Source organism: Balearica regulorum, chromosome 3, assembly GCF_011004875.1.
Source record: "Balearica regulorum gibbericeps isolate bBalReg1 chromosome 3, bBalReg1.pri, whole genome shotgun sequence".
Taxonomy (NCBI): Eukaryota; Metazoa; Chordata; class Aves; order Gruiformes; family Gruidae; genus Balearica; species Balearica regulorum.
The window spans coordinates 86,761,530-86,784,736 of record NC_046186.1 but is presented as its reverse complement, the minus strand read 5'-3'; the positions used below and the strand labels follow the sequence as shown (position 1 = coordinate 86,784,736).

The 23,207-nt window shown below is 36.5% G+C and overlaps 1 protein-coding gene across 2 annotated transcripts in view; it reads right to left on the bottom strand.

Moving 5' to 3' along the window:
• SDCCAG8 (SHH signaling and ciliogenesis regulator SDCCAG8) overlaps window positions 1-23,207 on the bottom strand; it is a 111,643-nt gene that overhangs the window by 29,440 nt on the left and 58,996 nt on the right. For both annotated transcript variants that reach the window (XM_075748815.1, XM_075748814.1), the window contains exons 14-16: window positions 20,620-20,747; window positions 18,381-18,489; window positions 11,594-11,725 (exon numbers count right to left, since the gene is read on the bottom strand). In XM_075748815.1, the coding sequence (XP_075604930.1) occupies window positions 11,594-11,725; window positions 18,381-18,489; window positions 20,620-20,747 (369 nt within the window). The remainder of the gene's footprint in view (window positions 1-11,593; window positions 11,726-18,380; window positions 18,490-20,619; window positions 20,748-23,207) is intronic.

Sequence of the window (23,207 nt, the reverse complement as noted above, 5' to 3'; positions counted from 1 at the left end):
GCATTAAATAGGTATAATAATTAAGCAATAAGATAAGACAGGCAGTGCCTTGCTGGGGATTATGGCTTGCCTCGGGTGTGTTGTGAGGCACAAGGCTGAAGGGTGAGTGACTTCAGCCACCCGAGAAATGCAATAATCCCCCAGAAATGCACTGCCTGGAGTGTCTCCTTGCTATTAAAGATGTAAATTTAAAAAGGACAAAATGTTACACACATTTCCTGTGGATTTTATTGACGTGGGTTAGCATTACAAAAAGTCAATGAAGGAATTCCATTTCTGCCCGGCCTATCAAAGCCCGTTTTCCCCAAGGATACATATGCCTCTGCTCAGCTTGTTTGTGCATTTTATTCATAAAACTGATTTGGGAAGAGCAAGTATTTGCATCATCTAACACATGTGTGATAAGGCACTACAGATTACAACAGCCTTCGTGATGGTAAAAGTTAAAGTCAAAGTGCTTTTAAGTTATGTGCTTCCAAACATTTATTCTGTTCAATTGTTCATGCTTGGTGTCCCTTTACAGATGAGCTTTTTTCAGTTCTGAAATTGTGTGTGTATATATGTACATATACATACACACACAGTTTTATATAAATATATATTTATATAAATATATATATTTTTTATATAGATATATAAAAAAAGGTCAGCCACTCAAGTGATCCAAGCAGAGGGGGAAAAAACCAAAAAACAACCAACAACAAAAACCACAGAAGACCCAAACCCCTAAAAGTTGTTTTTGACTACATGCAAGTCACATAGCTAAAAGTAAGGCTAAATCCCTGGCAGTGTGGGAAGCGCTAGTGTAGCACTCAGAAGGATTATACCATGTTACATAAGCAGAGAAAAGATTACTATAATTTCAGCCATGTCACTGAGACAACTTTTGAAACCAGAGACCTGGAAGTATTTAGCAACCCTGACTTGAATCAAATCAGCATTCTAAAGACTGTTCAAGATCAAGTCCTAAGTAATGAGATATCATATGTGTAACAAATATGTGTTTCCATAGGTATAACTACAAGTGGAATTTGGCTCTCTGAGGTTAAAAAGGACTTTTTTTTTTAAAAAAAAAAATCTCATTTCCCCTTTCTTTCCCTGCATATACAAATTTACTGTTCACGAAGAACAAGTTAAACAAACATAGAATAATCTACTACCCTTTTCCCTTTCTTTCATATTTTCCATTCTCACTACTTTATTTCAGAACCAAACTGAGGAGCCCTGAGCACACATAACACTGTCTTGAGTACACTAGAAATGTAGATGCTAAGTAGCTCTTATCATACTGTTCTTCGTTATAGCCACTTCCATAATCTCTATTTGCATATAGCCACTTCCATAATCTCTATCCTTCAACTGCTAATCTGCAGTTCCTGTGATTAGCAGTTGAAGGATAACACATTTAAGACAGCATCTTAAATGTGCCAGAAACTAGCACAATGCCTGTTAATATTAGGCTACCACCAATTAGCACTATCACAATGTACAATAAACACAACTACTTTTCAGTATTTAGTTTTTTAGGATGGCCATTTTTTTGGAGTGCATTTAGAAATGGATAAGGAATATGACTGGAGCTCCAGAAAAGAATGATAGTTTAAGTTAGACAAGAAATAGGCAAAAGAAGATTCTATTTATGTTTTACAGAACAAAACCAGTGCAAAAATAAGTCTTCACTCTCATAACACAAAAAACAACAGCACTTCCAATTAGTTTGAAAGATGGAAAACAAAAATCATGAAGGCGGGGAAAAAAATAATCTTTAACTGCAACATTAGTTATGGAACTACTGGCATAAGGCACATCAAGGCTAAACACTCGAAGATTTGAAAGCAGGTTAGACTTATATATGGAAAACGTGAGCATCCACAGTTATATCAACTTCCATAGGAGCAGGACTGGACTCTGCAGAAGCAATCAAAACACCTAAGTTATCAGGAAAAAGCTGTCTTCCAATAGCCTTGCAAAAATCTACTCACTTATTATATTAAAAACATAAATCGTCATTATTTTTGGGTCTCCTTCTCTTACAACAACAACCTTGAAAGCAGACAGGTGCATAGATTTTGTTACAGAGCTGGTAAATTTTCATGACACACTTGCAAAGCTGTTTAAATGTTATTCATCTGTCTTCATTTTCAGTTGCCCACTATATGGGAATGAAGGCTTTCAAATAGCCTTAGTTGGAAAATCTCAGAGTTATGCACAGAGATCAAAACCGGAAGAAAATCTGCTACTGTTTAAAGTAGTTTGCCAAATGGGTTAATAGTCAGATTTTACTATTATTGTGAGTTCACTTAAGGCCCAATAGGAAGATCCCAATTAGTGTTAAATATCCCAACTAGATATTTGCTGCTGAACTACCGCATAATGTTAGTCTCACAGTGGCTATTGGAAAACATTTTTTTTTCTTTTCCTAATGTTCTGACATATCACAAGGATATCACAGAAACACGGTACAGATAAATGAACTTTAAAAATACAGATGCAACACAATATGGAAAAGAGAAACAAGGTGAATATAACAGTCAGAGATTTCAACAATTTAATTTTTTTATATGGTCTGAACAACTAAGACTTGCTAAAGATTGTTAAATGGTGTATACTTCTAGGAAAAACACAGGGATGGTTGTCCTCCAGAGTTTATACTACATTGGAAAGGCTATTATCCTGGGTAGAAACCTTTATTCTGTAGCTCTGGATACCTTTTAGCAGATAACTTGAACTGTAATATGCTTTTTGGTGATATTTCTTGCCATTAAACAACTAAGTTTTTATGAACCTGCCAGCAAGGGAGCACTTTGATCCAGCCTGCTCACTGTTTGTTTCACATCTCTGGGGAAAGGGGTGAGGAAGACCTACCCATGACTACTACCACAGACCAGAGGTGCTACTGCCAGGCACTGAAGGCAAAGTGTTTCAAAGGAGAAGATACGGTAGTCGTTAAGGGGTAATTGGTGGATTAACACAAGCAGGATCACATACCACCACCAGAAGCAAGCCCCAACGAAAATTAAAACAGTTGCAGGTTTGTAGCAAATTGGAGGAGAATAAAATGCGGTTTCACTGGAAAGCCATGGGTACACTTCTCTCCAACAATGCACATCTTTTTCAGCATCACTGTGATGATGCGCCTAGGGCCAAGCATTTCTAGATCTTGCCACATCAAGGAGAGTCTGGGCTGAGCTGTCAAAGACATCACCTTTATCCACCTCCATTTTAGAGGAGACAATCAAGAATTCTTCATTAATGCTAAATTAACATTTAAATTTGAAAACCAACAACTGTGCTGACAACAGAAAGTAACAAGAACAGCCTGGAACCTTATGTTATGCTGGTTTATGTCACACATATTTCAGGGCTTTTTACATTCCCGGTAGACAAGAACACAAGCTTACTACTAGTAAGCTGAAGGCTTTGACTCCCAGAAGTTGATGGCATGAAGAACTACTATCCTCACGTCTGTTTTGGAGACGGCAGAGTACATCAAAGCAATACAGTAGAAGATATTCTCAGGAGTGGACAATAACGAGATTCTTAGCAGAGGGGGTGTTAGTCAGAGTGTTGACAGTTGTTCAACACAGAAGCAAGTAAATTTGGCTATTTTTCCACCTGGATTTTCCTTCAGGCATTGACTATCCCCAAGTTTATAGCATCCCTTTCACAGATACTATACTCCAGTTTCTAAAATACCGAAATTGTGGCGGCCAGCTGTCTTGATGTGCAAAGTGAACACAGACACCGTCGTTTTCCCCTGTACACCTTCTTCCCCACATTGACTACATTGTTAAGCAATCAAAACAGATGCAGCATTAACTAATCCTTAAAGAAAGTAATTCAGATAATTATCAGCCCATTAACATGATATCAAATGCATGAAAAGTCTACAACAAATTTTGAAGGAAAAAGAATATATAAGGAAATGAAGGTAAATGGAAAACATGAGAAACTGAAACATAAGTTAGACCAAGCAGATTCTGTCATGTCAATCCTAAATTCTTTGACAGCTGATTTTTTAATAAAGGAAATGCAATAAATCTTACCTATGTTAACTTTAACAAAACAATAAACATCATGCCCTGTCAGCAATCGTTAACTATGCTGTTGTTGATAAGTAACTCACTAAAATAAGAGCACAGCCGACAGGAACAATTGAAGGTGAGGAAGAATTATAAGTGGATTTCTTTGAGTTTAAACAGATTTTTGAATATTTTGAATTATGACTCAGCACAAAAAGTGGGAGTGGGCTGATAAACTGAAGAGATGTCATCAGCTTAGAGAAGGTCTGGGATACTGCACAGAAAGGAACAGATGACTCAGATGACTGGAACAGCAGAAAGGGGATGAAATTTTATAGTACAAAGTTATACGCGAGGGACTTATCGTATTCTCAGTTCACAGCAAAAGTCTCTGCTAAGAACTTGAATTTACTTGGGAGGAAAAGGTCCTGGATGCACTTCTTGGATAGAGAAGGATTATCAGCTGCCAATATTATGCAGCTGTCAAAAAGGCAAACGTGATTGTACGAACCATCAGTCAAGGAATTTCCAGTAAATACATTAATTCCACCATCTGAGATATTCAAATGCCCTCATCCAACACCATGTAGGCAGTGCTGCCCATATTCAAAAGAGATCAACAATCAGAAATCTGAGGGTGATGGAGAACCTACTGCAAAAAGAACAAAAGAGGAAGGCTTCACTTATTATTCAGAAGCAGGACTGAATAGACACAACATTGTCTATAATTATCTGCATTATCAGTGCAGATAAAATAAAAGCAGAACAAAAGAACTATTTATCCCAATTTTGGCTCAAGGACAAGTAGGTACAAGCCGAACACAAATAAATTCATACCAAAAATAAGAACGATCCCAATCAGAAATCAGTGGTGCTGGAAACAGTTGTCCAAATTCGAGCAGCAAGGTCTAATGACGTTTACAAAGGAGCTCAATACATTCTCAAAGCAATATATATATATATAAACTATATATATAAGTATATATATTTTATATACACACACACACACACTTAGTGACAGCTGCAGTAGCAGAACACAGTAGTCAGCGACCTAGAACACATCTTACAGAATATTATTAAGTTCCCCAAACATCTATCTGAAAATTGGGTGTGATACTTCCCTCTGCTTGTCATTTGCTTCTTAATGTGGCTAACAACTTATTTGCATACAATTTTGCAGTGTTTTCTGAAGACTCTGTATTTCACCCTTGGTATACATTTTCAACTAAGATAACTTTTGCTTTATGTGTCTACTGTTCAAATAGTTGGGGAATAAATCTTTAAAAACAGTATATGGTGGCTCATATAATCTTATTAACTATTTAGAATGGGAATATTATCCATATAAAAGCACAAATAATATATACATTTATATACACACTAGATATAGACATCTATTTAAAGTGTGGGGGGCAGAAATACACAAGTAAATATATAAATACATATATATTAGACAAATAAATATATAAATATATAGATATTAGACAAATAGTGAACTGGAGAGCAAGAAGGAGGGAGAGATTTTGAACATTCAGTTCATCTAAAACATCATTCATCTATTCCACACCATGTGAACTGTGTGCAAACACCCAAACACTAAATAAAAGCCAAATGCACCTTCAGACTCTTGACAGGATTTGCAACATATATATGTAAATGTGTCCATGCATATACACACAATCCATTGACTATTTCCTAATAATACTTCTCTCGAGTATACATTTCTCAACCTAAAATGTGAGTCTATTAAATAGCAATTAAAAAACTAAGTAATAGTGATAACCTTCAATTCTAGGCAGAGCCAAGAGTTTTACCTGGCTGCACTTCAATGCAGGACACAGTGACCACAAAGCTTTTTACAAACTCCTTGCATGAAAGGCTATACAGACAAGTCTGTCTCCAACTACTACAGCAATCCCATTACAGTGAAACCACACCAAAGATATGTGGGTATGAGTAATGATGCTCAGGAAAAAGTGCAGCATACTACTCTTTTAACATTGGGGCAACTTTGATATTAAAGATGTTACAGACACTACATAAGTTTATCTACATTTTCAATATAAAAATTAATGAATTTTAAACTAAAAAGTCATAATATAATGCAATTTTATTCTCTAATTGCATTTTGAAACAGATGAATGGCCTAGTAAAAATATAGTAATAATCTTCTCACTGTTACTTAAAAAAAATACTAACATATCGGTAAAATAAAAATAAGGAAAACAATACAGTCAACAAAGAGCAAACTGGATTGGAAAAAAAAAATACAGGTCTTTTAGGCAATGATCAAAACTAAGTTCTTTCACCCATCATTATTTCTTGAAAAGACACACACACAAAAAAAGTACAAAAGTTTTAAGCAGAAAATGTAATATTTTAAACACAACTCGATTGCTCCAGGTATCAAGAAATAATTTTAATCAATTGTTCTACTGAAGATTTGCCAAAGAAATGCAAAATCCCTATTCAGTAATGTAATAGTAACAGCAAATCAGCTATTGTGATTTTATGTATCAGTTACTTGAAACTGCTGGTATATTCTCAATATAGTTATCTCTTAAATCTCATATATATGCATTCTCTCATGCATATGTGATCTCTCATACACTAACACTTAGTAACAACAACAAAAAATAAATTTAATGGTGGGAAAACCCTTTAAAATCATCGTTAAACTGAATGTCACATTTTCTCTCTACCTCCTTGAGTGGTCCATTTAAGAATCCATTTTAGCTACACTTCCAGATAAGCTTATCCATAAGAATCATACATTTCCCCATAGGTAGAAAACAAATATAATTTGTCACATGTTGTGCTATACAGACATTTCTGCACAGTTGCTGCACTACACTAGAGTGTCTGAAGGGGAAGACACCCCAGGTAGTTGGCTGCAGACACATCTCGGCAACATGGCACGTAGTTACAATTTGACACATATAGTCTTTATAAATCCAATGTCTATGAAGTCAAACAAATCTCCTTCTTATTTATAGTAACAGGCAAGAGCAGATCTCTGCCGTCTTGTTACACAGATGGTTGTAACATTTTTATAGTTAACTTACAACCACTGATGCCTGAGGAATAGACACACATCTGCCCCAAACTGCCAGTCCTGTAGGCTCTTCTTTTTAACTTCACCTACCAAAAATATAGTCGAAATACATGCAACACTGTCACCCCAAAAGAGCTACTACAACAAAAAGCCCCATACAAATTTGCATAAAATGCATTATTATTGTTAAGGTGAAACAGATTGGACTGTGATCGCACACATTACAGCCAAAATAACACTAATACCAACTCTAATCAACAAAACTAAAGTTTCAGAGAAAATTCATAGCCCCAGACCCCACATACTGAACTTAGTTTGGAAAAATGTTTGAGAAAAACTCATTAGGAGCTTCTAAATTTGTTTTACTAAAAAAAAAATTCAAAAGAGCCTCATACTTCATATAAACTACTGTCCATATGCTCTTTTTTGCTGCTTGGTATACCAAACTAAAGGCATGGCTGGCTTATCCTGAAAAAAAGGAAAGCAATTGCCTAGGATTTTCTTCTCCTACTTGAAGACACTACTCCATATTTGCTGTGCTTCCACACATCATCTGGGTCTTTAACAGGAAATGTGCACAGAAAAGAGCTAGCTATATCAAATCAAATGTTTCCCATTTTAGATACTGGCTGTCCACAGAAGAAATTGGCTAAATAGATGACTTACAGTCAAATGCTTGCTTTACAAGAACCACCACAGATGCAGGAAAGCCATAGTCGAACCGTGTACCTATAAGAGTTGTTAACCAAGTTCAGTGAAAGCTGATGAAATCCTGACCCATGGCAGCTTGGGCAAATATTACTTATTCATAAATATGCTCCATCAATAATAGATCTAGGCAGATTCTTGTCTTTTTCTTCTTGCTCCCCAAATCGGAAGAGAACAGAGCTTGCTAGAAAGTGGATCTGCATTTACAGTATTGGTCTAACTACAGAGGTGAAAACGCATGCCTTGGAATTTTGTTTGAAATCAGATAAAGGAGAGAAAGAACCAACATTATGTGTACAGTTACCCAATTAATTGGATTTCGGATTTCCCTTTCTCCGGATATTTTTTTTTTTTTTTTTTTGGTGTGTGTGTGGAGTGGAGCACAGAAGGAAAACAGAAAGGTAGCTTAACCTTTTATTTTTGCTTCGTATTCTTTTTCTTCTTGGCTAGCTTTCTATCTTTATAGCTGCCTTATAAGAAATTCTGTACTTTCTGCTACCTGCTAATTTCTGCTACGAACACAGATCTCCAGAGAGGGAATTTGAAGAATTTAATAATAAAATTTGCTCTCAGGTTGAAAATTTATACCAATGTGCTCTTTGCCACATAACAGACAAGAATTTTATTTCACCAAGATTCAGATCCATAAAGTCACACATGCTGACCAGCTCACTTCCAGTGGTACATCAGTGACCCCATGTCATGTTAATGAATACTTTTGAGATAATCTACTTAGCTAAATAAATCATTATCTAAAATGAAAAGTACCTAACTGCAAAAACCATCAAAACAAGCACAAACTAATGCAAAAAAAAAAAAAAAATCATATATGCATCTAAAGCAAAGATCCACAGGGTTGCTAGATTAACACCATTAAATCAATATGTCTTCATAAGCTCTACTGCAGTCCTAGCGTGTCACCCTAGTTCTGCAAACCGTACATCTTTCAACCCAAGTTTGCCCCAATAGTGTATATCAACTGTATCATTTAAATGTCCATCTACTTCTTTTAATGTTGTATTTCACTGACCAAAAACACACAGAAAGGGATGGATATTTGCATTGCATTGATTAAATAATAAAATATTTAAAATAATCTTTAATGACAGCAATTTAATCTTTTTTTTTTAACTCCCCCCCGCTTGATGTTATTTCAGATTATTTTTATATACAGTACATATTCAGACAGAAAGCTAGGAATGACAAAGAGTTATCTTGTTCACTTTCAGAAATGCAACTATCACAGTCACCAAAATATTGCTGCTCTAAAAGAAATTCCGTTGATCGATTAGATCTTGCTCCTTCCACAAAACAGTTATACCAGGCCCTGTCATATTCTCCTAGAACACAAATAGTGATAGAGATTTATTCTTAAACAAATGTCACAATTCCTTATTATTCAAATGCAAACATTAGGTCCCAACTTCAGACAAAATCATTTTCATACAAGAAACTTTCTAAAGAGAGCCAGAATAATAACAGATAGAAAATTAGGTCTGAACACACTTTGCAGGATTGTGATGCAAAGACCAGTGCTATTTGTAGCTGCATATGAAGGGGAAACATACTGTGTTAAAAAGCAATCTTCCTTAACATTATTTTGCTGTGATTGTTAGTATCTGAGTGATGGATGAAAACCTGAAGCAAAACACATTATTATTATTATTATTATTTGTTCTTCCGCTTTTACTAAATAGCATAGTCAGATCTCTATTTTCAAAATCAAAAGATAAAAATTACTATTTTTATTTGGTGGAAGTCCTTCAACATAAATATAAGGAACTGGGAGATTTATTTGTTGCAGTAGTTATACTTTCTGGTTTTCTTCACCTAGATCTGAATACTTCATAGTCAATTTATAGCATTTGGGTACTGATACTGAAAATCTATTACAGTCTTCCCATGGAAACGAAAATTAGATTACACTGAATTTTTAAAGCAGTGTATTATATCAGCCTTGTCACTTATTACCTAGGTTTTAAATTAATACAGTGCAAGATAATCACTAAAAATGTTAAAAGAATCCCCTGCCAAAATGCTGGTAAAGTATACTGTCCATGATTCCAGTACTTGATAATCTCTCCCATATTTACATACTCTAAAATGTTAAATAAGGAAAATACTATCACTGTCCTGTTTTCTCTTCTTGTTGCGAGCAAAACAGCAGCAGAAGGTAAGGCACTGCCTGCAGCATGACTACTCTGCTTTCAAACCACTTTTCTGTTCTGGATTAATGCTTTCAATCTTTTCTAGTGTATAATCATTGCTGCTGCAGCAGAGAATGAACAACATTTTCCAGGAGATCCATTTGATTTTGATAGAGGGAAAGTTGTCTTAAAAATTTACAAAGCAGTCTTAAATTCAACTAGATACTAATAATTCTACGGAAGAACTGCTAGGAAGAAGGAGGAAAAGAAAAATTAATTTTTTTCCCCTGAAAGTGACCCCGATTGCTCAGTGCATGTCCCCCATACGCTAAGAATCCACCACAAGTAAATAAACCAAAAGGGAGGCGAGATGAAAAAAAGATTATGTGGTCACAAAGATTAGGGACACAGTTGTAGCATTTGGAATTTCTTTGTTCTCTGAGTTATAAAAGATGATGACAATCCTGGGTTACAGAAGGACAGGATGAGGTACAGACAGAAATCCGAAAAGGAAGAGGAAGGAAGGGAGTCTGGACGACTGAAAAGAATGTATGGAGAGCTTGCAAGAAACAAGCTGATAGAGAACGAAGAGCGGGAAAAAAATAATCAATAGTTGGAAAAAAAAAAAAAAGAAAAAAAAAAGAGCATACCAGACTGGCTGCTTCAATACATGCAAGCTCTCTTCCTATCAGGTGGTTGGTGGTCAAAAAAGAAGCAGACAGAATTTTGCCCAGCCAGGACTATCTAGTCCAAATGAAGTTAAACTGCATTTTGCCTTTCACTACTGACAAGAGGTAGCCTGGCTGATTGGGTTTGCAGACTTGCCTCTCTGTCATCTCTCTACTTTATCCTCTACCTCCCCAACCATGCCTAAGGTCTTTCCAGTGCCTGTTACAATGAATATGGAGTGGAAAACAGAACAAGAGAGCCTAAACAAACTTTCTGGTACCAAATGAAAAGTCTCCACAAGGATCTTTAAGGACATATAAGCCAAATCACAGCACAAGGCATTATCAGCCCAGACACGCTGGCCAGAACACTCAATTGGTATCGGTGGAAATATTCCATACTTAGTCTTGCTGTAGCTGCTCCCAGCACTTCCTGAGGAAATCGCAGCTTCTCTGAAAAGGCTAGTGGTGCCTGGAAGCTGTTAATAGTTCTGTGGTTATTAAGATCTTCAGTAAGATTTATCTGTTTATCCAAGTTAAATATTACTGAGAAAGGTAAGATAATAAACCCCAAAAATACACCTATTACATGGCATTACAGAATCCACATCTGTATTCAACAATCATATTACCAAATAATTTCCCCTCCGTTTCCTCCCCCTCCCCCCCCCCGCCCTTTTTTTTTATATGGTAAGACAATTCATCCAAGTTAGAGCAGAGAACAGCCGAAGCAGCCCACACACATATGTACTAGGCTTAAATTCTTTGGAAGACTATGCTGTTCAAGCTTTCCTTTTATTTATCCAAAATGGCACAAGCAAAAGATGTTATAAAAAAAAAACCTTGACAGAATGCTTGGGGAGGGGGAAGGGATGGTCATTTTCATAAGGAAAGAACATTACTTTCAAATAAGCTAGTGTCATTTTTATATTTACACAATACAACAGGTACAGTAGATCATACCACATACTGACAGTTAACAGGACCTCCTACCTTGACTTCATCCTCTCATGCATTCTCCCATGCTGGATACATTGTTGGTCCAATTCATCATTCCGTTTCTGCATCTTCTCCAATCTGCCATGAAGATACTCTTTTTCCTGACTAAGCTGGTTGACTTCAGATCTACAGAAGTAAAACACAGTGATGATGGATGTTGTCAGATTTCATCCTGCAGCGTGCCATCAATATGTGGCTTCAGCATTTATAAAATTTCATACATGTATATGTAATGCATAAACAGGCTATTACTAGAACTTACAGAAACAAAACACTGTTTCAAATAATCTTAAGACAAAAGAACATGATGCTGAAGGGTATCTGGTAAATATGCCAATGGCAATCACTCAGTCATAGGCTGGCTATGCTAATTTCAGCCGAATTTAAACAGGCATGTCATTTGGCATTATGTGTTGATGTTAAATAAGATCAATAAATGTAAATTCATACTTGTTAAGCAAGAATTTGGCCAGCATTTTGAAAACACATTTCAAATTGTTTATTAATAAAAGCTAACATCTAATTTAATATATGGCTACTAAAAACTTGTTCAACCTTGACTGCACTGTACAGGTTGAACTCTCAATAGTGGTAATGTTTTAGAAACTTTATTAACCTAATATGCCCAAAACACCATTACACAGATTAAAAAAACCACCAAACACATTAAGAGGAAAATGAATAAAACCTTAAGAAACAAGGGACAAATCACACAGGCACACCCTAATCTACATAAAACTCAGCACAGCCTTTAAGAAAATTAGTCACTTTTAGCAATTCTTATTCTTCACGAGTAAGCAGAGACACCAGATCCATGAATGACCTGGGACTGCTACTTGCTACATCTCTAACCATCAGCCCATGGAGAAACAGGCACGAGCTGTTTCTTAATATCAGGAAAAGATCTCAGATTAAACTGTGATAAAATATACATTATGCACTTGTACAGTTTAACTCTTTGGAAAAGGTTAATGAGAACATGTCAGAATCTGCTATACCATCAGAAAGTAAGAATCAAAAGCAAGCAAATTTGTTTTATGGCATCTGCCACTCCAGATCTTGAGGTTAAAAAGCTTCAGAGATATCTTTAAATCATAAACTTAAATATGCTGCAGTTACAGCAGAAAGAAACTTTACCTTCCTGGCTGTTACAGAATGCAACAACAACTGACATTCTGAAAAATACAACAAAGTGCAGGGGGTAAGGAATACTCCTCCCTCAAAAACATGTTGTTACACTGACAAGTCAGATCTGGAAATGACAACATAATCTCTTCATGTTTAAATAGAGAACAATACATGATATCATCTGTGAATCTGAAAGAACTTAGCACGGGAAACTTTGGAAGAAGACTGTATGCAATTGAATGCAGATAGAGAGTTACAGCTCTATTAAGGAACATCACTGACAAATAAATCAGAATTGTGCTGATCTATTTGTACACCAAACTTAAATGCACAAGACTTTCCTGGATGAGTATGTAACAGTAGGCAGGACGTTACAGGAAGGTAGTTGAAGTCGAATTTTTACACAAAGCATTTAACGGAAATACTACTAATAACTTAAACGTCAGCATTAACAAAGTATTGTCAGTTGGACCAATGGTTACCACACAGTGTGAATGCAGCCTGGACTTGATACCGATACTGTAAGAAAGACAATCAGTGGATAAAAGCAAAGGTCCTCTCTCCAAAGAGACCTGCTGTAACAAAGCCCAACCAAGTGGTAACAGACACTAAACTCAAGATTGCGTTCCTTTTGCCAGCAAAATGCAACAACATTTGCCATGTGGGAATACTGTAAATTATTGTGTTTATAGGGTTTCCCAACTAGGGGATCCTGCTTCTTCTTCTGTATTTATATGTGGCTGTCTCATTCATGGAAACAGCAGAAGCAACTTTCAAGGTAACAAAAAATCTCAAAGTTTTCAAGGGACTTATTCATCTCCAGCACATTTGAACGTGCCCAAAGTCTTTGTGGAAAGAGGGATTCAAATAAACCAAAATGCTATGGAAAATTACAATTAATTAAACCAAAGAAAATACTGAAGTCATTGAAAACATGAGTAGCGTTATCTTTAATCTCTCAAATACAGCTCTAAATGCCTGCTGCTTTGAACAATGCTACATGCGTTCTCTTCTCCTAAAACATCTCTTTTGTAATTACAGTTGAACTCTGCAAAAAAAAAATATTCATTTCAGTTAAAATATTGTTTAGACAGTGTCCCTTCCAAATAAACATCTAAGAGTCTGACCTCCCAGATTCAAGTATTTCATTACACTGAAATTTCAGAGGACAGCACATATAAAGGGCAGAATGCCTATTAAGGTCAATGTTAAAAGGTTCACATGTGTCAGCATTAAAAAACAAAAACTGATCCCAACACAAGACTGCACACTGACAAAGATTCCTTCTGCATCTTTAGATATACCACCCATCCTCCTCAGTTTCCAAAGATTAAGATAGAACACTTCATTCTATGTGATATTTAAATAACTTCAAAATTGTTGGGTTTAAAAAAACCAAACAAAACTCCACAACCATAATTGTAATAAGCCTGTACTGAACGTGATAGCACATTTATACTAGGAGTAGTAATTCCACCCAGCCAGAGGCAGGACCAGGTCTGCATAAATGCTTCTGAACCACTTTGCTCCCAAGGTGTCTGAGCAGGGACGGGATGGGGGTGTGTGTGGGGTGGCAGATGCCAAAGTACGCAGTCCTGAACTTCACAATAGCCCACACATAATGTCACGGACAGAGATACATTAGAAAAATCTATGCATTAAACACCATGTCTAATGGATCTAGAACAACTACAGGGCACAGCATGGACATGCTGATGTTGCTTCACAAGAGCTACTCTGGGTCCAACAGAGTTGTGGTGGACTTAGAAGAAACCAAAGCATGCAGACATTTGGAGTGCGGCCATCTGAGCTGAACTCCACAAGGAGTTACACTTCTGCCCCACAAGTCATACAGTCATGTTAATGCATCTGGATGTCCTTCTGAGATCTGATAGACTCAAAAACCCTGTTTGAAATCAGTATTATTTTGAAACCGCACAAAGCGAAGCTACAATGTCACATGAAAATGAAAATATAAAATGCATACTTGTAAGTAGATGGGTAATAGATTTTGCCAATCTTATTTACTTGTCACTATATTAAAAATAATTGATGATGACTGGGGGGAGGACAGGGACAACAAAAAAAAACCCCAAATACCCTCTATACTTCTGGATCCACTCAACTACCAAGAAAGCCTCAACTTCCATTTAAAAACAAATTTAAGTTTTTATCTACCATCCTTGCTGCAAGAGTCTTGGAAAAAAAACCCAGGTTCCTCTAAAACATTCAAATACTGGGGGCAAAGAACCAGCAAATGTTGTATAAATAGTCACAATTCAAAGGCAGCCTTAGGATATTTTTAGGATGAGTTGATTTTTAAACACTGAAGTGGCAATGCTGCCTTTACTCCTCTGAACTACCTTTTGCATTGCATCGCTTTTTAAGTGCTGCCTTCTCCTACTCTTAAAACCAATTGTTTACTTGTACAGCAATGAAATACACGTTTTAAAATATTTTCTGCTGACACAGTATTGTTGCATATAATTTTAATGACTGATCCTTCAGACTGACTGTTTCACATCTTTGTACAGCTACCTTCCACAAACATTTCACTCCTGGTATTGAGTGCAATGACGGCAGTCAACCAAACATGCAGAAAAATAGTTCAGCCGGGTGTGTGTTCTTTACTTCAATTAAACTCACACAGTTGGATGCCTACTGTTGCCAAACCAGTAATATAATTTATACATTATAGTCCAAACAGTAAAACTACACTAAAAGTCATTTAACAATATTTATAACACCATAAAATACAGTGTTAAAATATATGAACTGCAATATGTACCAAAATTATAAAATTTGTTTCTCATCATCAGTGATTAAAACCAGGATCATTGCTCTAGCTTCAATACTCACAACCCTGGTGACAGATTAGAATTCAAATCTTAATGATCAATTTACAATTAACAAGATAGAAGTGAAACAAATTAAACCAACCATTATATATAACGAGACCCAATGGACTCCCATTGTTCCCCTTAATTACAAAACGCAAATCACAAATACACAGTGGGTAGTGTTAAGCATTAATCTACAACCTAGAAACTCAGACAGTGACAATCAGAGAGGAAAAAAAAAGAACAAAATAACAGAGAAGAAATCAACAAAGGACTATATTTTTAAACATGCCTATGCATACAAAAACCTTCACAGACACTATCTTCTTTCTGCACAGCTTGAGGGGTTTACAATTTGTCTGACATTGTCTTTCTGAAGCTTTTCTAGTCCTGTGTAGAGGCTAGCTCACAAAAATGGTTCCAGCTTACACACAAATACGAAAACTTCAGTTTAGATTTCTCAGAAACCTGTATTAAATGTAAAAATATATGTACAGTTCAGAGGCATAGTTGTCACAGATAAATGTGAAATGCCTCTTATTACAAATGGGGCCTTTACTTCCTATCAAAACCCAAAAATTTTACATGAACTTACTCTTCTATCTGTTATTAAAAAAGCTTGAGCATTTTACCAATTAAATAATGGTACTACTAGTATACAGTTATTTTTTAACCCCATGGAAACTAAGGCACAAAGATTCTAGAAGTATAGCAAGAATCTAGGTCCAAAATTTGGTTTATGATGAGGCCATAAACATGGAAAAAAAAAAAGGGAAAAATCTTTTGAAATAGGGCACACTGCTGCTTCATGATCTGCTTTTATTAATGCACATGAGAACCAAGTTATAAAATCTTCAAAAAAATGATTACTTTTTTTTTCAGAAGACAAAGGTACAGCATTCTGTGCCAGAATTGTGGTTTTACACTACATCCAGTGAAAATGAGCATGAAGATTGCCTTTCAGAGATGCTACTAAAAGATATACACTGATCATGCATTTAAAACTTTGCCAAAGTAATTTTCTGCATCTGATCTCTTGATCACATCACTTTTTGAAGCCATTTAATAGTTTACCATTTTCCACCATCTCCAGTTCCACCTTTCTGTTCTTTTCATGTGCTTTCTTTGTCCCCACCTATTTCTCCATTCTTGTTACTGACTGCAGCAGCTCCCGCTACAGTGAAGGCAAGCTCAAGCTATTTTAGGGCCACTTCTCAGAACTGCTTTCATACATTCTTCCATACTGTTTCTTGTGCAAAATACACCACTTTCTGGAGATCCAAGAGGGCTCCTTTTCCCTTTTTCGGGTTCTTGACATAGTCAGCTAATGCTGCTAGGTGGAGAAACACTTGGCAATCTCTGGTATTTATTTTCAGAGAATAATGTGTTTTCACAGCATGTTTTCTGTCTTTCCTTCATCCTTTTACAGTTACTAGTCTGTGACTGTGAGCTCTAGCAACAAAGTCTGTGTGCATTTTTATTGCTGGAATAATAATATGATTTGAATCTATTTAGATTTTTGTATTACTTTAGCAGAGGAGCTCTGCTTTTTCAGAAGAAAAATTCTGTTTGCTTCTCTCTCAAGTACCCATCACAACATTTGCAAGGGAAGATTGCTTACATTTCCTCAAGTTTCTCATTTCTTCCCCAAACACTCTGGATGGGATTCATCTCCCAACTTCAGCCACTTAACAGCTAGTCAACAATTTATATTCAGTGAAAAGTAGGATGGGCAGTGGAGGCAGTACCTGTGGGAAGCATCATGTATTTTTTTTATATACATATATCTGTCATCTACTTATATCATTCCCCTTTGACCATTCCTGGAAACAGGATACTGGGATAAATGAGCTCTCTTCCCGAGTGAGTGTTGCCCCTGTTATGTTACTTCAACAGGACCACCCAACAGAAGAAGAATCCTATCTTGAAAACTAATTTTGTCTTTGCTGAGTGTTTTCCTTACTTCGCATGAGCCATGCGAGATGAATCCTACCCTTAATTACTAAATTCACTTTGCATGGAATTTACAGAAGTTGCAGAATGCCAACTCACCACTTAAGTCCTGTTTACTACTCTAAATGTCAACCCTGCAGAAAGCTTCAACAGCAACTATTTTCATGCTTAAAAATGTAAAATCAAATTATTTACTAATATAGAACTACAAAATTCATAATTATTTAATTTGTAAAAAAAGACAGTCCTGTTCTACAACTCCTAAATAGCTAACTTCATACTTTTGTATTTATTTAAACCAGTTACTGCTTCCAGGTTTTGTTCTATTCCTGAATTTTTAATGGCTTTGCATTTAGACCTGCTATTGATTTTAACAAGAGCACCACATCACAAGTGGCGGCAGAATCAGTGCTTCAATGACAAGCAATTTTGATGACAATTATTTCAGGGATAATTATTCAGTGTGTAGTATTATGAATGGAGATTTAAGTAAGTAATTAAACCAACAAACTACAGTTTTGAGAACTTTACATATTTAGTATTTTTCATATAATTTCAGATAAACTCAAATTGTAGCTCTAACAATTTTCCACTTTTCAGATAAAGAATATGAACATCAGGAAGAAAATTGTATGCAATTTTTACACTGGAATTATCTAAGAAATTTCAAGTAATAGTCAGAAACATAATCTGAAAAGCGGAAAATTAGAATTACCGCAGATAAAAATCCATCCATGTTTCTTAAGTGGCATATATTATACTGAGATGATGTGTAATACCTGGGACAAAATGAATAATAATATTAACATAGAAATAAAAAAATAAAGAAGCACATCCTAATAATGAAAGGAGATACTAACCTGTGTTTTTCTGACATTTGTTCCAACTTTCTTGCCAACATACAGCATTCTTCCTTTAATTTTGCTATGAATGTATTCTGGGAGGTCAGCAATGAATCCAGTTCATTTACTAGAAATTATAGAATTATAAAACTAGAAATTTATTTTACAATGATATAAATTTATAGATAATTTAGAAACAATTTTATATATTCTTAATTTCTTTCCTCTAGATCCTTCTGGTTTTGGTAGGTCTTTTAAGCTTCAGCTACTTGGACATGAAATTATGACATCATCATTCACCAAATAAAGGCTCTATGTCAGAATAAGCTAACCTAAAGTGTTAAAGTGATGTTGCGATGCCCCTGAATCAGGTTTCATATGAGAAGAATCACCATAAAGACTAGATATCTAATCTGGTGGTTTTGCTTTTTAGCTGCAAGTTCATTGACATTTCTGGGAGGAATAAAATTGGCAAGCCATGCCTTAGCAGCCTTTTGCTTACTCAACTGGTGCAGAGGATACACTGTCAACCCAAACACTTGCATTGCAGACTCATCTCATTCTCTCCTTAAAAAAGCAGTTCTTTTATCTACTGTGTCGTGGGCTTACTATGATTAACGTATTTTTTTTCTCTTTCATGATAAGATATAGACTTATTGTCCAGTGACAGTTGCATTGAAACCATTTTAGAAATTGTGTTTCAGTTACTATCAGTTTGCGCTGTACCAAAACTCAAAACTAGAAATCAAGCATCTTTATTCTTTCAAAAGGAAGATATGCAAAATTATGTTTCTTGATTTCTGCTTTTAAAATCAGAGAAAGAGAGACCACTGCAACCTAAATCCCTTGTACGTGTATAGAGTCATAACGCACAAGGGTTTCTTTATGTATATAGTAAATGACTATCATTTTCAACTCCTTCTAATCCTACTAGAGATATATAAAAACAAACTCAGACTTAATGTTGTTTCATTTTTGTGTACTGGGACAATTTATGCACCAGGAGGGTAAATTATACATCTCTTGTGCAAAATTACACTTGGTCACATATGCAGATGTGCTGGCTAGAGTAGGGAAAAAATGATTCTGAGAGCTTCTTTTCTTTCCCTACTGTGTAGACAGCAGCCATAACGTAGCTGTTTGCATTCCCTGAACACATGAAAAGGTCCTCCAGTACTGTGATAATGCTGCAAAAAAGGCAGAAAATCAGATGGCAGATGTAAATGTGCCTGCTACCTCAGGTATTATCTGACACTGTTTAGGATTAATACAGTCTACATCATTTTTCTGAAGGGCTGGTGGGTCAAAATGGCATTTTATTAAACATATGAATATACCATGTTCCATAAGAGCAGAAGCTCTTCCTTTCCATGCCCAGGGGTTAGAGATTTCCTCTCTAAAAAATTATTTTTTGTTTATAATATACACCTTTATCAACACTGTTGGCATAGTACTTCACAATAACAAAAAGCTTTTTTTGTTTGTTTGGAAAACCCATTTTACTTCCAGATTAAAGGTTAGAAGTTATTGATCAGGTAAGTCAATGCAATGAAGTCTCCTATTAGGAGAACCTGAAGTATGCAAGGGATTAAACATCTTTCTTCTAGACCGGGGGGGGGGGGAGGGCGGGGGTGCAGAGGGCACATGGTAATGCTAAAAATGTTTGAGGCTGCAAAGATTAAATAAAGGAACATATCAATTTGGAGCCAGTGAATTACATCCAGCTGCGACAGTGAATTAAGAACCGATTAATGGCTAAAGCTTTTCTCCAGTTTGGATGCCGAAGCAAACTCATTAAGCTTTTAGAGTAGCTATAATGTGTGTACTGTGGGAACTGTTCAATGCTATTCAGGAGACTTTAACTGTAAGCTCAGAGCATTTCCCGCAGAGCTTCTGATGCTATTTTCTTTATATAACATGTGTGCCTGAAAATCCAGCCAAAAACAAGCCCTTTGTTTTTCTACTTTGTTGTGGTCTCTCTCAGCTTTACGTTTCTTGAACACAGGTAAATAAACTCATAATCCAGATGGTGCAACAGATGTGAGAGCAGCACTCTGAAATCAACAGACAGTGGGCAATACTTTCCATTTTCTCTTTTAAACGCTAACTAATATGTAATTCGGAATCTCCGGTGTAGTTAGCATCTGCTCCCTTCGGCCAGCCAAAGGTTACAGGTGTTCCTGATGTCATTTCACAGTAAGGCGTGGGCCTGGCTTGTGAGTGAGTGCCCAGGCTCTAATCTTTCCCTACCACCTACCAGTTTTCTCATGCTGGGCCTCCATTTGCTGCATCTTCTGTGTCAGCTCCTGCTCTCTTTGCTGGGCCTGAAGGGCTCGGGCCTTTGCTTCATTGCTAATGCTTTGCTGAATGCTGTCTTTCTCCAATCTATTAAAAAACAAACAAACAAACAAAACAAAACCACAAAACAAATAGGAAATAAAGGAAAATAAAAAAAATCTTATAGTGAAGATAATAAATTAAAAAGGCAAAGCAGAACATTCAATTATTAATAACAAACAAAAAAAAAATCTGGCCAAGCTTTTCACATTAAACATTTCCTCCCACTTCAGGTTATGTAAACTGACCTCTCTCTTACAATGTCAAACATTCTCCAGTGACTAGCAGAAAACAGATCAAAAATATGATCTCTTTCCTGAGCGAAAATTAGCGTTTCAGACAAAAATACGATTTTATTTTTAAAAATTTGAAACAAGACTTCTTTTTCATAAGGAAGTTCCCCGACATCCACTTTGCATGGAACAGATTATTTGCATTTTCTTTTAAAAGCTATTCATTTAATTCTGCACTGAAGCTTAGGGACCTGACCCCGAGATGGACGGGTTCCCAGTGAACCAGCAGGAGATAAGTCAATGGGAGCGATTGCCACAGTGCTCATAATACAGCTACTCTGAAAGCTTAATGAGTTTTCTTAAGCAACCAAACAAGTTTTAACTATTAATTTATGTAAATAGGAGATGAATACATCCATTACAATAGAGAAGACTGTTAGTACAACAGAGGCCCAGCCCCTTGCGGTTCTGCTCACTGGGTCGCACAGGAAGGTCTAAAGCCCAGTACTATTATTGAAGTACGCAGGCAAGAGAGCAATTTACTTGACCAGATATGCAAGATGGGGCAATCTACTCCTGAGGCAAAACAAATGCTAGACTACCACACTCCATTGAAGCATTTTATTTAATGCAAGCCAAGCAAAAACAGCATGGAAAATAAAAACCCAAAAAGATATATGCATATAAATTAGAAAAGGTCCTAAACTGCAAATTCGTATCTAGACTTTCCCAAAGGTCGTGAATATTTATCTGGTGCACACTAGGATCCAGACTCAAAATTTCAGTGAGCTCACACACACAAAAGACTGATTTCTAGATTTCAAATGACATATATGCACACGCTTTTCTACTGAAATTACATTTAATAGCTTGGGATAGGTTTCAGTAAAGTCTTATAAACGTATTGTTTTATTCTAGGGACAGTACCTATTTCAGGGGACCACAAAACAGAACACGAGCATAGATCATGTAAGGATAAAGCCACATCTCATGTGGTTGCTGCGCTTAACCTTTGGATTGGTGCCTAATAACCCATCCGAGATATTGCAATATCTCAGCATGACACACACAATGTTAAATCTTCTCTCTTAAATTTACCCCAAAGCAATACAAATGGTGGGTCACATTACACTAATTCCTGGTCCTGATGTTGCAAGCCCTACCTTAGGCAAAACTCCCTTTGAAACCACAGACAGTCTTTTCTGAGGTAAGACTGAGAATGATTTGACACAATACATTTAGATAGCAAGAATGTTATAGTGTCAAGGAAACAAAGCACATTTTTTGAGGAAATTTCATAAATTGAACTGCGTTTTATCACATTATTCTCACAATTACTTCATAACCGTATTGGGGCTATCCTAAGGAGTGATGCTTGCATCATTTCCTAAGTGTAAGCTCCAAATATGGAAAGCATTATGATGAAAAATCTTTCCATATTTGCTGGGAACCAGTCTACTTAAACCCCTTCCAAAGACCTTTTACCTTCAGACAGTTGTCATGAGCGCTGAACTGCTCAAAAAACGCACCAGCTCCTAACACATCCCTCAGACACTTTCAGCCAAAGAAAGTGGCAGTAGCACAGTATTTCATAGTGTCTCACGTGAGATGGCCGTGTGCAGTTGGGTGCTGTGCTGTCACCTGGCACACAGCTGGCTGGCTAGTGTTCTGCCGGGGGTAGCACTTCAGCGTGGATCAAGCTGCACAGCTCAAGCTACCAAGGCAAGCCTGTAAAGGTCCATTCCTCATTGCTAGGGTCCCTCCTGTCAAACACATGCTAATGGGTAAGTTCAAAATAAATGGAGAATCTGTTGCCACCAGAAACATGCTTTTGCTAAGGGGACCCATCTAAAAAAGCCACTCATCTGTGCTACTTACTGTATGGAGCAAACTAGCAGGAGCTCAGAAACCATGGACGCATGGGGAGTTCCCTATGCCTGAAGTGTATATGGGGTGGGTGAAAATAGATGAGTTTATACATGTGGATAAAAGGTCAACTATAACACTAGGAAAACACAAGTAAATCTTATGTAGAAGGGTAGCTGACTAGTCTCAATCTTAGCACCCAGAAAATTTTGGGATTGAGACACATCCAGGGCCACACAAAGAGCAATATCTGAGCTGCCTAGAGCTGTTGAGGAACAAAAAAAAAAAATCTCCAGGAGCCAAAGCTGTCTAAAACTGAGTGGCAAGTCTTTCACCCACACCTTGAGTTGACACCTTCCCTGCTCTCTAAGTTCAATATCTCTGCCCTCCTACAGAAAATTTCTCCAAC